General features: G+C 36.7%; 1 protein-coding gene across 3 annotated transcripts in view; it reads left to right on the top strand.

Moving 5' to 3' along the window:
• The window catches only part of PAPSS1 (3'-phosphoadenosine 5'-phosphosulfate synthase 1), a 47131-nt gene that overhangs the window by 16247 nt on the left and 13671 nt on the right, over positions 1-17213 (top strand). For all 3 annotated transcript variants that reach the window (XM_026107964.2, XM_026107963.2, XM_064510561.1), the window contains 5 exons: positions 5799-5912; positions 7305-7416; positions 9581-9786; positions 12054-12189; positions 13824-14092. In XM_026107964.2, coding sequence (XP_025963749.1) covers positions 5799-5912; positions 7305-7416; positions 9581-9786; positions 12054-12189; positions 13824-14092 — 837 coding nt within the window. The remainder of the gene's footprint in view (positions 1-5798; positions 5913-7304; positions 7417-9580; positions 9787-12053; positions 12190-13823; positions 14093-17213) is intronic.

Raw genomic sequence — 17213 nt, 5'->3', positions numbered from 1 at the left:
CCAAATGGAGATGGTTATGCACATTCCTTAAATATGTTCTGAACTGCTGCTGTTCACTGCCTAATGTATGTGAGCTGTATTAACCAACAGTGATGTCTAATACATTAATATGCTAGTTTCCATTGGAAATGCCAGAGCTTAGAGCTTTCATATTAAAAAGAAAGCCAAGATGAGAAGGTTGGTTGGTGGGTAATTTTACTTCTGGTATGGGATGGATTTTATATGCCTTTATGCCTTTCTGGCTTTCCTGGTGGAGTATGGTATCCTCTCACGGGGAGAAGAATAGAGATGTCAGGGTAAAAACAGCTTCAGCTGTCTGACTTTAATTTACCTCTCTTTCCTAGTCCTCCCCATTAGGAAGGAGTTCGCTAACTTTCATGTAGAAGAAACTTGTCTCCTTAAATACCTGTTTATAGTCAGTGGAGAGAGAGATTGCGTTTCAGACCATGACTTTAATCTAGATGGTCTGACAGGAAATTATTCACTTCCTTGGTAAGGTGAGTTTTCTGGCCATTTAGTGTGTAGGCAGTAGGCTGGGAAAAGCTTCAGCAAATGTCAATGCAGGTGCAAGTAAGAAGACCTCATCACATAGCCAGCATCAGGTTCATTTTAGCCTTCAGTGGAAGTATAGCTCTAGAGAGGTTTGGTCTCTTGTAGCTAAATTTTCAAGAGAACTCTTTAAACAAGTCACTGCTTGCTCAAGGCTGCTCAGGAGATCTGACAGGACAGAAAATGGCAGCAGTGTGCCAGACTTGCACCCTAATGCTCATCTGACTATTCTTTTGGAGAGAGAAAGGGGGAGAGCTAGAAGAGTCCTACCTATGGGACATGGCAGGCTCTGACTATGGGAAGCTCTGAACCTCCTACTCAGAAGGGCAATTTTTTTAAGTTTTGTAATTCTGGAAAGCAATGTCATATGTGCCAACACTTTGTGCACAATGCTGAATGCTGGCTTCTGGCCAGCACGTTCTAGCACTTTTTTCTTTTTCTTTTTCTTTGTATGGAGTAGTACCATGGATGTCAAGATGTCTTAGTGGTTACTTTCTTTAGTGGGAGACAATGAAACCAAAGCATGGCTGAACAGGCATGTCTTGTTTTCAGGTCACATATAACCCAGTGGTATCTTGAGAATATAATTTCCACAGATGCGATTATCTTTAGCTGCAGCAAGCTGTGGTTGTATTCTTCTGTAATAATCCATTGTAATTAGTAAGGAAAAGGATCATAAGCAGGCAGCATTGCAATAAATTTTTGTCCATTTTGTTTAAACACCTGTCAAATACATTGAGATGAAATCTACACACGATACTGGTAATCTTTGAATTTCAAGGGCTATTTTTATATCAGTCCAGATAATAGTGGCAGCAAAAGAGAATGCAATGGAAACTAAATGTGTGCTATATATATAGTATATTATATATGTGTGTTGAGAGAGATACAGTGTGTATACGCACATATTAGTAAACATACATATTCAATGAGGTTTTAAAACGTTGTTCTATCATAGATAATACAATTATTTTGTACTGAGAGTTAGAATTTTTTATAATACATGCAAGAAACTCTCAAACACATTTATCAAATCTTCTCCAAAGATACATTTTTTGATCCTTATGGAGCAAGGAAGGGTAATCACACAAACAGGAGTAATAAACAGCTATTGAATCTGGAAACTTCTTGTGTGGTGTAACTTGGTTTTGAAGGACAACTGATTTGGCTTTTCTGCATGTAAATGCAGTAAATGAAACACTGAAGTTCTTAGGGACATAGAATGTATCTCCTAAAGCTGCTGAGTCTTGTGGAGAGTCATAAGAAACTTTTCTTTTTTAAACTGCGTTAGGTAATAAATCAGCGTTTGCTCACCCAGCTTCTTCAGTTGAAAAGGCATACGTGACTTTTGAGCTTGATAAATTTGGCACTCAATCTGTTGATACCTTCCAGTGGAGTCAGAGAAGCCTAGTGTGGATGTTTGGCTGTAGGGATCTCATTGTTTTCTTATTTCTCTTGTCAACAAGTGCAGCTCATCCAGCATAAAATTCATATTGCATAGTAATGAAATAAGTTCCCTTTTTAACCAGTGAAATATTTTCTCAGGAAATTGTAGCAAGTTTCTGAGCAGCCTACTGTAATGGGACCTGCTTTGAGTAAGAGGTTGGACTAGATGATGTCCAGAGGTCTCTATGTAGTTCTGTGATAAGGCTAATAGTTTTTTTTTTATGTGGGAGAATGGGGAAAAACATGTTTTGTGTAGAGAATATGTAAGACTATACTGAGTAATTTTATACTTCTACACTGAAGTTTTAAACACAAGAGTAAATATGTAAGCCAGAGTGAGCAGAGACCAGTGGAAGCTTTAAGTGCAATCAGAAATTTCTCAATATGAAACTTTAGCAATTCCCACATCAATAAAACATGGATTTCTTTTCATACTTACAAAAGTAACTGAGCTTCCTGTATTTTTAAAATTCTGGATTTCATAATTTTGAGGTATGTGTATTTTGGTTATGAGTTGTTTTCTTTTGAAAATATACTACTGAATGTAATATAAATCAAATTCAGTATCTCAGACTGATTTAAAAAAGCAGGTATAATTTTGGGGTTATTGTTAAAGAACAAACCAGTTACATTGGAGGACTGTGTAATTATTAGGTACTGTAGTGTTGGTGGTGTTGCTGCTGTATTGTTTCTGGTTTGTTCTCTTGTTTTTATCTTCTGTATTCTGGGAAAAAAAAACACATAAGCTTTTGGTCCAGAGTTGGTCTGTTATTCGCAGAGACTCTGGTAAGGAAACAATCGTCCGTTTAGATGTGCTAACTATATGGATATTTCCTAGATGGTTTCAGTCAAAATGAATTGGCTTGGCTAAGATATAGTATTTAAGCTAAACATGGCTTATTTTGATTGCAGCAAATATCTGAAGGGCATCTACAGCAGAAAACCAGCAGTGAATAGCTGTGGTCAGAAATTCCTCTCATTGGCACAATTAGAGTGTCTCTATGGCTCAAATCTGTTTAAAATGAAATAGAACCAATGGGAAGAGAACGGCCTCAAGACAGAAAACCTTATCCCTGTATGTAAAAATTGTGACTCACGCTGCATGTTGCAACTTCCCCCATACTTAAAATACTGACAAACTTCCCTGCAAGCTGTAGATAACAAAACTTCAGTGGTGATTGTAGTCAAGTAAGTCCTTTTGTTTGTTTTTTCCATATGTAAGTAAATCAGTAGTTTTGCACCTCAGTTAAGACAAACTTGTAACACTGTTCACTAATCTAAATCGGATGGCGCTTGTGAATGCCTGTATACTGGGAATTTGCCTGAAGGCCCTTTCTTTACTGGCTTTATTAAGCATGTTAGCATCAGCACAGAATACACCACTGAAGTTTGAGGAGGCACACGTTCTCATAAAGCCTCTAGTTTATTTTTATTGTTTTGCAGTTATATGCACTGAGAAATACTAAGTATTGAGGAACATTGTGTAACTAAACCTTTGGAATGAACTTTTGAGTAAAGTTACCACCTTGAAGTGGTCACTAGATGGCCCGCTAGCTTAGCATTTTCCTAAAATTCCTATGGTTTAAAGACCTGTGGATTCTTCCTGATGGCATTTTTAATCTGAAGTGTTTTTTTTAAATACTATTCTATGCCTGCTAGGGACCCCAGATTTACTAATCCTATAAGTTCTCTAAATGCTTAGAGTATTAAATGAGTTTAAATGACTTAATGCTCTAAAATGACTTTTTATGCAGTCTCTTTAAAAAAAAAAAAAAAAAAAAAAAAAAAAACTTAGCAACCTCTTTCCACTCCCCCCACTCCTCCCCCCCCCCAAAAAAAAAAAAAAGTTTTGTGACCCTAGATCAAAATACTGTCAAGATGTCTTTGGTTACTATCTACACTTGGGTGGAATTACATATGCTTATGTGGTCATGGCTGCTGTTGTGGGTTTCTGACCTGATCTTTTAGATAACAACACAGAGGCATCAGCTGCTTTTCTAGCACAGCTGGATTGCCTGCTTTTGTATTTCTGATCTGCTGTCTTTTCAGTGTTGCTAGAACTGTCTTCAGTCTATCCACGTCATAATAACGTGATAGACAGGTTTTTAACAGATAACGCGTTTTGTAGCTGCGGTTTTCTCCACTGCTTTGCCCGCAAATGGGACACTAGAAACAGGCTAGTATTTGATGGGATCTTTGTAATAGCTTAATTCATTTCAAGCTTTTGGGTTGGAAAACTAGGTTGTTACGGCACAGAAATAAACTGGGCTACAGAGCTGAATCTTCTCTGAAGTAGCATGATGCATACTTAATCATTATACTTTGCTCATAAGTCTGCTGTTCTTTACAGCAGGTAATACTTGATTTGATGTCTGGGCTTATTGCTGTGGCAGGAGTCTCCTACAGCTCTCCTGGGCCATGATTCTGCTGCTCAGAGAGAGCGAGAGAATAGAAAGTGAGTTTTGCTTTGCTTATGTCAGATAAAACCAGCTTCCCAAATGAAGTCTGATAGGTAATGGATTGAGCTTTTCCTTATGAAACACAATTTCTAAGTGCTAGTTTATTTTTCTTTTTTATTTGTCTTTGGAGATATGACTTACCTAACAGCTAGACTCACCAGCTCTTACTCCTACAGTTGTTTTATCACCCACTTATTTACATTATCTTGCTTTCTTTGTTTTACTTTCCATGGAGGTAGTGCTTTAAAGCTGATACAGTGCTTTTAAAATGCTTGGACAAACTTTGTGTTTCCTGTGGTACAGGCATACCTCTCTACTATGTGCTGCATTTACTGGAAAAATAAATATAACTTATGTATTTTTGTTATGGATCCATGTATACCTTATTGTAAGTATAAGCTTTTCTTTTTTCCCAAAAGTAAAGCATTACTTTACAAAAGGATTCCAAAAATCTTAAAAGCATAGCTGTTTTAAAAAGAGCTGTCAGCTGTTTTTCGCTACTGAATTTCACTGGAACATTTGACTAGCCTTTGTTGGAGGAGACTCTGTAAAGGTTTATCATGATGGCTTCCTTTTGTCTTTTAGTATTCTTTTTGTACATTGAAATGTTCTTTTTGTACTTTGGAGTAAGACTGTTGTTTAAAACCAAAGTAGGAAAGCTGAAATTTTTTTAAATGTGCAGTTGATATTCTGTGATATTCTGGTTATAAAACTAGATTTCAGTTCATTACATATTTAGGTGTACAAATGACTTTCTACATTTAAATGTTTCCATGAAGTGTTATTTCACAGATTGGATGTTGGTGTTATGTCTTTAGCTGTAGGTAATGCATTCAATTCATACTTCTGTGTTAAGCAAGTTCAGTTGAGAAGACGACCTTTACCCTCCCTTTTATCATTGCTGACATGTTTTATGTAGTCAATTACTTGACTCAGAGTCAAATGCTCAGTCTCTAAAACTTCTTTAGCAAATATAAAAGAACACAGTATTTCTTTCTGTTGTTGATAAAGTATGCATTAATGACTCATAAAAACTGCACTTAGTTCAGTTGTTAATATTTATGGGCTAAGTGTTCTGTTTGGTGTACTTTAATGTTTAGAAAAAGCTTTTTGTCAGAATGTCTCACTCAAATTAGTTACTCAGATCAGCAGCTTGGCTAGCAGTATATCAGAATCGTAGGAAAGTGCTGTGTTTTAATTGAATAGAAGTTACTTAATGCATAATCTCTTGCCACAGAATAATACAACATAAAATTTTACTTATTGACCATGTGTTCAGCAGCCAAGAAGCATTCCAAGCAAATACTATATAATACTATATTCTGATTCCTCCTCTTTTCACAGGACATTGTGCCAGTGGATGCCTCTTATGAAGTGAAAGAGCTCTATGTGCCAGAAAACAAGCTTAAGTTGGCCAAAACTGATGCTGAGTCTCTGTTAACCTTGGAAATAAATAAGGTACTATGTGCTTGGTAGTCTCATTGCTGAAACTGAAAAACAGTCTAATGTGTTGCTCAGCTGAAGGAGGTTTAAGTACCTTTATTGGTTATAAACTGTAACTTCACACTTTTATGTCTTCTTTCTGAGGGTCACTGCAGCATCTGTATTTTGTTTGATCATTTGCTATTCCTTTGAGTCTTTCTAACTGCAAAAATGATGTCTGTCCCTTCAAATAGTGTTACTTAGTTTAACCTAAACCTGAAGATTTAAATCCATAGTGACATTTTTTTTTACCATACATGCACTGAACTATCTTGCATATGTTCTCAGAACAGTTGTTTCTAAAAGAGTTAAAAAAATTTTTTTAACAGTATTACTAGAATGGAACTTAAAGCTAAGAATTTGATCAAGGGTCTTACTAAGCTTATAGTTAACCATCTGCAGTAAGGTTCTTGACTCTTAAGGTTCAAGACCTCTTTCTAGGTGCTGAACTAAGTTTTTCTAAATTTTCCTAGTCTTCCCCTACTAATAGGTTAATATTTCTTCTCACTGCAGTTTACTAGATTCCTTGCACATATATGTCTGTAAAACCATTTATTGCTTTGCTGAGGAATAAATATTTAGGATCACCATTGTTAAATTTCTATACGGTCCTATTTTAAATTGTTTCCTATCTGGAAAAATAAATCCACTTCCCCCCACACCTACCACTTGCTAATTATCAAGCAAATATATGTTTTAAGCTAGGGAAGAAAATGTGCATTGTAATTGTTTCAATATAACTTAAACAATGTAATAAAATTAGTCATTTTCCTTTCCAAAGAGACTTGCACAAGCAAACTCTGTCCTTGTCAGAGACTTCTGACCAGTCTCAATAATGCACATGCAGAAATAATAGAGGCCTATTGCCTCTATTAACTGCCTAAGTTGCAGTGTGACTGTTTAAATGCCAAGGGAGGAAATTCCCTGTAAACCAGTACCTCTTAAACTAAAATAAATACTAGTCCTGGGAGAATTTTATTTCTTGGTTGTCTTATAATACCTTCTGCAGTAAAAATCCCCCTTTCTAATCTATTGTAAGATTAGATCTCTTAATATCCACCCCCAGAATTCTGATATTTTTGTCATAATCACGTGTGTTTTAGTTTTTACCTCTCGGTTAGCTCTCTTTATTAAAAAACAAATGCAAGTAGAACTCTCCAATTGTGCTAAGTAGAAATATATCAAACCTTTACAAATAAAAATGTACTTTTTTAGCACTTGGAAACTTGATCTAGTGTTAGGACTGGAAAATAGCCGAAACTATATAAGCAGTGAGGAGCAAGGTGTTCCTTTTTTGTTACTTGGAGAGACTTTGAATTAACTTGTGATTTTTGTCTGCTCTAAGTATTTTCTCCATTTCTGTACAAGGTGGATATGCAATGGGTGCAAGTGCTAGCAGAGGGCTGGGCAACACCGCTGAATGGCTTTATGAGGGAGAGGGAATACCTACAGTGCCTTCACTTTGACTGTCTCCTTGATGGTAAGGTATTTTCATTTGTAAAACTGAGCAAACTAATCCTGTATTATGAAATGTCGTTGGTGCTCTGCTTTTTAGTGGTGGTGGTGTGATAACACTTTATCAGGTATGTGGACAAATCTGAGGTAAAAGAACTGAGAGTTATAATTGTCAGATTAAACTTGATATTTTGTTTTTTAATTCATACCATCATGTTGCAATTTGAAAAATCTCTTTTTTTTTTGGTTTTACAAATCATAATATCTTTTCAAAAGTTCTCATTCACTTTTAAAATAAGTTGAAACCTAAAATATACATTCTATTCTTGTTTTGAAGAAGTTGATTCTGGTATTCAGAACAGCAGTTTCATTGCTATTTAGCTCTGCATGAGGAATGACGAAAGATTTGTTCTGTAATAGTGATGAAAGTAAGGACAACAGACTTGACTCAAGTGCTGGAGCTATTTCAAGCATGGAACCATAATTTGAAGAGGTGGCTTGAGTATGGACGGTTTTCACGTGCAGTTGAATTGCTGACTTCGTAATTATCTTGTGAACTATTATCTTGGAGACCAAATGGCAGAAGTAGTCACTTGTGTTCAGTCTCTATGATCCGGTCATCTTTTGTCCCTCTTAGTTTTTTTCAGTTCCCTTTTTCATAAGTGTCTCAAATGCTATCCCATCCAACAAAATGCCATCCTGTTATTTTGCAGTATCTCCAAGTTTGCAGTATCTTTTTGGGACTGCTAATATTGTTTTCATTACATTTGCCTTCCATTTACTTGTCCAGATGAAATTTATCCCTCAGATGACATGCTGTGTTTTCAACCATTAAAATAGCTTGCAGCTCCTTATATCAACCTTAGTCTTCTGTAAACCAGAATTTTTTAAAGGCTTTTAAGACCTTGTGAAGGTGAGCATTTGAGATAGATCAATATTTCAAGTTTATAAACTTCTCTTGCATCTGTTTTCATTACCTCTTACATGTTACAAATAAAATACCAGTTATGAAAAATGACAGTAGGTAGTATCTCTTACACTTTTCAGGCCTAACCTCGAATAGAGCAGTCATATTCCTTTAAGTGCTGCCAGATCTCCTGTCTGCAGGTATCTGCTGCAAAGTTGTTGTGTAGGAACATGTTTGGTGAATTTTTTAGGAGCATGGATTGACTTAAAGCTGCTTTGCTGCTTCAGCCAGTGGCAACAGAGTCAATACAGTGTCCCTCCCTGCATGGTGTATTAGTGCTGCGGTCTAAGAGCAGCAGTTGTTTTCCAGGGTTCTGATTCTGGAGAGAGGGAAATTGTTAAATACCCACAATGCATGCTTTTCTTTGGGCCTTGAAAGAAATATCCACACTGATTGACTTCTACATCATGGAGATCAATGTAAGTGTGTAGCTATTCTGCTTTTAAAGTTTTCTTAAGTGGTCTCAACCTGATACTGTGCTCCATGTAGCTTAAAGAACTCACTTTACTGCCTTGCCTTGGTTTTCCAGTTGTACAGTGGCTGAAAAAAGAGATATCAAAGGTTTTATATAATAATTATTGCTCACTCACAAGATTTTAATACTCAACAAGTTGATATCTTTTCACAGTTGAAAAAGTTTTCACAGAGTATTTATCTACTTTGCCCCCAAAGCAAAAGTCTGTGTTTTTTTTCTTTCTTCCCTCCAAGGGTAGCAAATCACCTTCTCTGACTATTGCCAAGCTCAATTTTTGATCCAGTTGCTTTGAGTGCAAGTCTGAACGTGTAAGACTGAATTTAGAAGAAGATATGCAGCACATCCTTCGTTTTGGATTATGAAGGAAGGGGGTAGAAAGAATTACTGATATTTTAGATGATCTGTTTGAAGGATATCAGTTGCGTATTTCTGCTTGCAGTATAGCTTCTTGAACAAGATTTTCATTGTTTTGGAATCACAAAAATGTGATATAGTCTAAATATTTGCATGCAACTGTAACTATTTGCTATTTTCAGTAGTGTCTTTGTTCTTTTTCAAACCTCAGTGATTGCATGTGTAACTTATGCAAGAGTTCATTCTAAAAGTTGCTTTTAACCCTGTTGAAGTAAGTACTGGAACTACCTGTTACATGATATGAAACCTGGGCTGTAACTTGTTAGGAAGGTAGATTTTCATCATCTCATTGATGATCATTACTAAGGATAAGGGCTTTCTTCCACTCTGCAGGGGGAGTTATCAATCTGTCAGTGCCTATAGTGCTAACAGCTACACAGGAAGACAAGGAAAGACTGGATGGATGTACAGCGATTGCCCTGGTGTACGGAGGACACCGCGTGGCCATTCTCCGTAACCCTGAATTCTATGAACACAGGAAGGAGGAACGCTGTGCAAGGCAATGGGGAACAACATGCAAGGAACATCCCTACATCAAGGTGTGCTTTTGAAAGTTGAATATCTAGTCCTGTTGTTTATCCTGTTTGTAGAGCTGCAAATTAAGTGGAGATGATGTCAAAGCTGGCACCAGTCCTAGACACAAAGCTTCTTTGAGAAAGAAACATTTGAGCAGAAACAAAGGTGATTTTTTTGTTGTTGTTCTATGCAGATGTTGAATAGTCTGCACTTAGTCAGTGTGAAAATCTAATGTCAATATGTGCACATGAAATGAATTTAGAGTGTAATATAGAATCTGTGCTACAGAGGAGAGATCTTTGCCCTCTAGTGTGCTTAGAAAATACATCCCTCTGTGGACCCAGATGGATCATCAAAGCTCACCAATCAGCCAATATATGCATTGTGAAGGCAAGAAAACTTCTATTCTCCTTGCGTGTGAGAATTGTCTAGTTTAGATGCTTTTGAAATAGGCCCTCTTCCTAGAGAGTTCATAATTTAACTCCCTGGGGAGTTATTTCTCCTCTGTGGTGTTCAGTATGTCTTTTTTATCTTGACCTTATGTGTGTGTCGTGTAAGAATATTCTAATCAAAACATACTCATTGTACTGCTGTGTTTGGTTTTGAAAACTGATGTAAATGTTACATTATGGCTCTACAGAGCCATGAATGTGTTTCTCTCCCCGTTTCTGGTCTCTACTGTGCCTTTTTGTTTACAGGTATGACTTAAAAATCAGATTAAAAAAATCAAACCTCAAATTGTGAGCTTGCTAGTATAAAGGGGAAGCCTTTGAGTTCAAAAAGTATCTGTATGACTAATAGCCAAACATACGTGAAAACTATGTGTTTCTTCTTAACAATATTTTTATTGCAGTGACATTGTTTTACTAACTGAAGTTGTATTCAGAAGTGTATCTGAAATAGGGCATCTCTTGCTAGGTGGAAGTAAGAGTATTGTGGAAGACTTTCAAAGCCCTTGGTATGTTCTGTGCTGATGAATATAAGATGACGCCTTTATTGAAAGCTTAAAATAATGCAGATTTAAGAAATTCCAATAAAATCTCATGCAGGGATAATCTGAGTGACTTTTATAACATATTAGCAATTACAGAATGACATGGCTGAAGCTAATGTAGAAGATGAGAGACTATGTTCTCAGATCTGTAGTGGCGTGTGTAATAGTATCATGACTGCACATGAATCTGGTGCTTTTAAATTTGTCAGAAATCTTTTGATGTCTGAGAATTAAAGCTGTATGGAGTTTTCTCATGTTCCTCCTCCCTTTCTCACACCTTTCCCTCTCCCCCTTGGTAAGATGTCAAAATCTGACATTTTCTGTGAGGGGAGGGGGTTGTGGCTGCAGCATCATCTAACCTCAGCAGGTCCTCTATCTCAAAGGAAAAAGTCCTCATTTAAAATTTTAACAGCTTGACTTGTGGGTTTAGTAGGTGATGTTTTTTTATGTTATGTCAGTAATGTTTGTTCTAATTTTTAAGTTCCAGAAGACTGAAAAATGATCAGAAATGAATCAGTGTGAATCTTGGAAGTTTTATTTGTGCTTCCAACTCTGAAAGCAAATGCATTTTCAGAAATTAACAATTTCTGAGTGATTTCTATGGCCGTTGCTGAAGCATGTGAAACAGCTTGCCATAAATGTGTGGAGTTTGTTTTTTGTTGTTTTTTTTTTTTTTGATGAAGGATGAGGTGACACTTAAGATGTTAAAGGAAATCTAGTGAGCATACAATGTATGTTGCTGTGTTAAAGTGCTATGGTGAAACAAATCCAAGAGTTACCATATTTCAAAGATTCAGATTTCATTCAAAAGTTGACTTGGATGAATAGTTGGTCAAAACTGTGTTTTTTCTTTCTTCGTTGCTGACCGTAATCTTGTAAACTGCAGTGTCGTACTGGAACTGCGTTAGCTTTGACCAACAACTATAAAGCATGCAGCTTTACTGTAGTCTATATATCAGGCTTTCCAGCCACTATGTTTTTGCCATATAATAATGCTGGTTGAAAGTAGTGACTGCTTGTATTTCTATATGTAAGTAAATTCTCATTTTTGAAAGAAAGGCATATACCTACTCGGAACAAGTTTTGTGCGTAACTTTTGCTCCATACCATAACATCTTTGAACTATGTTCCAGTGATGTGTGTGGAGTTGGTGGTTTGGTGCTTGACTTGAGGTTCGCAAATAAAATTGACTCAGAACTGCCTCTTTGGTAAGGAGATGTGCCCTCATTGCAGTGCTCTAAATATTCAGGACAAGCTGACAGTTAACCCTAACAAGGATTTTCATTTCTTTCCTAGATGATTATGGAACAAGGGAACTGGCTTGTAGGTGGAGATCTGCAGGTCCTTGATCGTATTTATTGGAATGATGGACTTGATCAATACCGTCTCACTCCTGCTGAACTTAGGCAGAAGTTCAAGGAAATGAATGCTGGTGAGTAAGTTTTTCTTGCTTTTCTTGCTTTGTGTCTTTCTACAAAGATGCATCCAAATGCCTGCTGCCTCAAGATTGCAGGGTCAAGCGCTGTTTCAGGAATTTTGAATGCTCTCTATACTTGATGTGCTTGGTATTCTTTGTCTTTTATTGGTATTAACATTTTTAATCTTAGGCACTGCCTTGCCTAAGTGCACAAGAGCAGGTTGGTAATCCCCCAGGTTCTAATTTTTATCTTTGTATGCACGCTAGGCATTTTCACTAATGGATATTCAAGGAACAGGGATAACGTTATAGATATGGTAGAACAGGATTTGAAAATCATCTATGGGTTTGGCTAAAATTGTAGAGGTATGGTTGAGTACTGAGAACACTTCTTCCTAGGCCTCTACTCCTTAGAGGGTTCATTTAATTAAAAAAAGATGGAAAGCAATTGGGGAATTGAAGGAACAATACAAGAACAGCAAGAAAACAAACTGTATTTACTAATTCTTTCCATGTCACTTTTATGATCCCTTTTTTTTAAAGGGGAGGGGAAGATATTAATATTGTGCCTTCAGTTCTTTGGAATGCTTTGGATATCTCTTTTCCTGTCACCTTTCAGGCTCTTCTAAATTGCCTATTCTGTGCTGTTTCTGGGGAGCAAAGCTCTGAGCAGACTTATGACAGCTATGCAAGGAAGCTGTTGCAAAGTGAAAGATGTTTAAAAATGATAAATTCTGAGCTAGTTGCTAGCTTTATATTGGAGAAGAAATTAAAGTGTATGTTTGTTTAAGTAAAGCAATTGTGTTAGGCAAATAAGAGGCTATGTAATGTCATATAGCAGAGAACAAACAGCCATACTGCCTTCAGTGCTGGAGCAACTGGCAGGCAGCTTCAGAGTACTATGAGGGAGAAGAGATTAACCTATAGAATCCCAACTGGGTTTGGTCCTGAGCTCCTGTCTCTTTTCGGTGTGGTCAGTATTTCCAGTCTCTGCAGGTCTGCAAAACTACTCTTTGTTTTAGTTATCCAGTAAATAAATGTATTTGATACCCAAAAACCACTGGTCTTCAGATTTCATTGTTTCCTTACGGGAAACCTCTCATTTGGGGTAATTTTGCTGTCTTGTAAGTTGAGTTAGTTCATCTTAGTTTGCAGAAGATGGGGAGAAATCCTGGTTCTGCCAGGATTCTTGTCTGGCTGGTTTGAAATACTTTGGAATAGCAGTTAGCCTTATTTTGTCCCCATTTTTTTTTTTTAATTGGAAATATGTCCATCTGTTCTCCTGATAATATGTTGGGCCTTCAGGATAGGGGCAGGATTTGGTTTCCTCCTAGAATTTAACTTTATATGCTCAAGCAAGTTTGAAGTCTCCAAAGAGGAGATTATAGAAACCAGAGCAGTCCTGCTGAAATCTTAAAAATGAAGACAGCTGATACATGTTTCTCTAGTATGGTTATTTTCTTTATTCATTTTGCCAATTAAATAATGCATAATAATTCATAATCCTTTAATGACCTGTGATTACAACTAATCTACTTGTTTTGTACAGTTGAGAAGAAAGATCTTACTGTTTGAAGACTCTGTGGTTGTACAACTCCTGATAAAATAACTTCCTTTTACTATATCTTTTGTCTGTCTGTTTTCCATAGATGCTGTCTTTGCATTCCAGTTACGCAACCCAGTGCACAATGGGCATGCTCTTTTAATGCAGGATACTCATAAGCAGCTTTTAGAACGTGGCTACCGGCGACCAGTTTTGCTCTTGCATCCACTTGGAGGCTGGACAAAGGAGGATGACGTTCCTCTCATGTGGCGCATGAAGCAACATGCTGCAGTACTGGAGGAGGGAATCTTGAATCCAGAAACGACGGTGGTAGCTATATTCCCTTCCCCCATGATGTATGCTGGACCGACTGAGGTAGATGCATCAAGAGAGTTAAAAACCAAACCAAAAAATGTTTTGTGCTATGCTTAATATTTGTGTGGGTGTGTTTTTTTTTTTTGTTTTGTTTTTCTTAATGGACAGAGGAGAGTAATTTCCCTTGGGAAATGAGACTGTAGAGGCTCCCTCTGTGCTCAGACAAATCATTCTTCTGTGAAGAAGTTTGTGTATTGGAGGGTTTTGCGGAGAAGTCAGGGGACAATATCGTCTTCAAGTGTTCATTTTCCTTATTGTTATAAGGGCGTGATGATGAATTAATCCTTCCCCCCCCCTTTTCTTTTTTTAAACCTTGGAATTAGAAGATCTATTAACACTGAACAATTGTCTTGAATGTAAAGATACTTCAGTTTTTTGACTCAGTTAAGCAAAAAGTTTGTATGTGGGAGGGCTATACGCAAACTGGAAGAAAAAGGCTTTGTTTATTTTTTGGCAAACTTAATTCAGAGAGAATTGTTTCAAGACTCTTGTATGAAATAATTCTTTGGCAACACCTTATTTAGAAACCAGAACTCGGGTTGGAACCGCTAGGCGTTGTGTGAGGCAGCAAAGTGAATAAATGTTTTCATTTGGGAGTGTTTGCTTTAGGGGATATTGATTCTACATCTCATTACCATTTTTTTCCCCCCCTGGGTCACAGGAAGTTCAAATTCTGAACAGGCTTACAAGGTTAACTGTGATAGCTTTTTGATAGATAGGAGATACCACCAGTGGAGAAAAATCAGATGTGTCATTCATTTTCTCCTGGTTGGTTGAAGGGCAGTGCAGGCTCTGTCTGCTCAGTCAAGTGCAGAGAAGGAGCTCTAGTTCAGATCAGAGTAGAGGCATGTAAGTGGGTTACTGTAGGAAATCTTGTACTGTTTCTCATAGGCCTTTGAGAATTAACAGAAAACTTCTTCAGTCCTATATAGCAGCTTTCACCAGAAAAATGTTAGTGGATTTTTGTTTTCTTTAGTTTCTTATTAATGCTTTAAGAGTTTGGAAGTGTTTAAGTTGCACGCTGCTGTGTTGTAAAAGAGCAATACCTCAGTTAAGTTGCTTATGAACAGAGAATTTCTACTTCTTTCAGATTCATAAGCATACAAGAAGAAACAAAATCTTACAGTCCTGATCTTGAATAGAATTAGAAATTTATCCTAATTTATTTGGCATTTCCAATGACCTCAGAATACAGCCTGCCAATAATGTGTTTGTAGCCACATAATAAAAAAGGAGACTCTTCCTTTAATCATTTTCTGTAGGTCATTTAAAATACATTTATACCAGATATATTTCTGTAGTGCAAATGATTTATAGAACAATAAGCAGCTGTTAAGTCAGTATGGTTATCAACAAGATGGATATCTCTTTCCAGTCTGTAAAGATTTAATGGTCATGTTTCATAAGCTTCAGTTTAATGTTTTGTTCTTAACATTCCCAGTAATTACTTTGAAAGAAAAGAAACATGTATAAAAGGCAGAATTCTGCATCAAAATGCAGCGAATTCACCTGCTTTGGAAGGTAACTGTGTTCTGAAGTGGTACGGATGTACAAAAACTGGACAAGAGCTTCTGGTTGTATTCTTATACCTCAAATGTATGGTTTACATTGTTCTAAATTGTCTAAAAGTCAGTCAAACACCATCACTTATATTTAAAACTGAGTTCTTGCTTGCTCTTACCCAGATGATGGCATGAAACTTAGTTTTTCTTAATTATGCTAGAATCGTGTGGGGAAAATGTGCTACCAGCTGTAGTGGCATGCTGACATTTTGTGTGTATAACTCATTCTGTGTTTATGACATAAATATTAAAATGGTTAACACAAGTATCAGAATCCGGATGCTTCTATAGCACCCTATTTGCTTGATCAGCAGTGGAATCTGTCATGTGTAATGTCTAGATATGGTCAAGATGAAACCTGATACCAGTTGTACCCTCATAACTGATGGCTGGTTCCTAATTCCGTTATCTGACTACTGATTTGCAGACCTCTGTTCACATTAACTGCAAAACTTCCTTCTTGAATGCACTCTCTGTTACTGAGGCTAGTTCCTACTTTGAGAAGTCAGTTTCTGAGCTTCTTGCCTAAAGTTTATTAACATAGAACAACGTGCTCAGTGACGAAAATACAAAACATTCTGATCTTTTAAATAAATATTTGCCATAGGAAGATGCAGATAGCTATCTTCAGCAGTTAGTTAATTTTTTTTCCCTAATGGAAGGAAGGTTTATCTATCAATTTATGAGTTTACAAGGTAACGGTAACAAATATTTGGTAACAAATATTTTGTCCTATGATTTGTTCCCCCACACCTTTTCTTTCCCTTTAGTGCTTATCATATGTTCTGCTGAAGATCTTTTAATTACCGTTCAACTTGCCCAGCTATTTTACACTATGTAGTTACTAAGTAGACTCTTAATTTTTCTGTGAAGGTAAGGCTGCACATTCAATCAAATATAATGACTTTGGTGTTCTTGCCGCTTGGCTGGTCCTGCACTGGGGCCTCTAACAGAGAGAATGTTCTGTTCAGTGATGAAGTTGCAAGTATTAGAAGGGAAAACTGTGCCCACGCAAATGCTCATGTGTGTACAGTTGTATATAAATATTTGGTATTTATTGGGGGCCATGTAATTTACTTCCCTGAACTGTGGTAAGAATGAGTAGTGCAAATATATGTATAAATTTCATTAATGTTAAAAAGATGTTCTGTTTTGTCAATGTCTTGTATTTCAGAGGAAACTTCTGGCGATTTTGTCAAGGGCTATTAAGTAGTCTAGGGAATTACTGCTATATACTTGCAGGTTCTTAAACTCTTCTCTGAGTGTTCATTGTCAGACAGTAAGTATGGAGCTATATAGATAGTATGACCATTCTTTTAGGGAATATTTATTACTATGAGAACAAATTTATATTTCCTGAAATGATCTGTCTTTGTTACCTGAAGTAACATAGCAGTTATTTTACATTTACTATACTGCACAATTAAATCTTCTACTGAAAGTATTATATCTAAAAATGAAGTAAGAAAATTCACCAACAATCCTATGGCATAGTGGATAATAAGTCTAAGAACTGCAGATTATAGGCAGAAAAATTCCAGGTCCAGAAAGGGCCTTGC

Source organism: Dromaius novaehollandiae, chromosome 4 (assembly GCF_036370855.1).
Source record: "Dromaius novaehollandiae isolate bDroNov1 chromosome 4, bDroNov1.hap1, whole genome shotgun sequence".
Taxonomy (NCBI): Eukaryota; Metazoa; Chordata; class Aves; order Casuariiformes; family Dromaiidae; genus Dromaius; species Dromaius novaehollandiae.
Note: the sequence above shows the minus strand (reverse complement) of the source record. Positions and strands in the feature narration are given on the sequence as shown.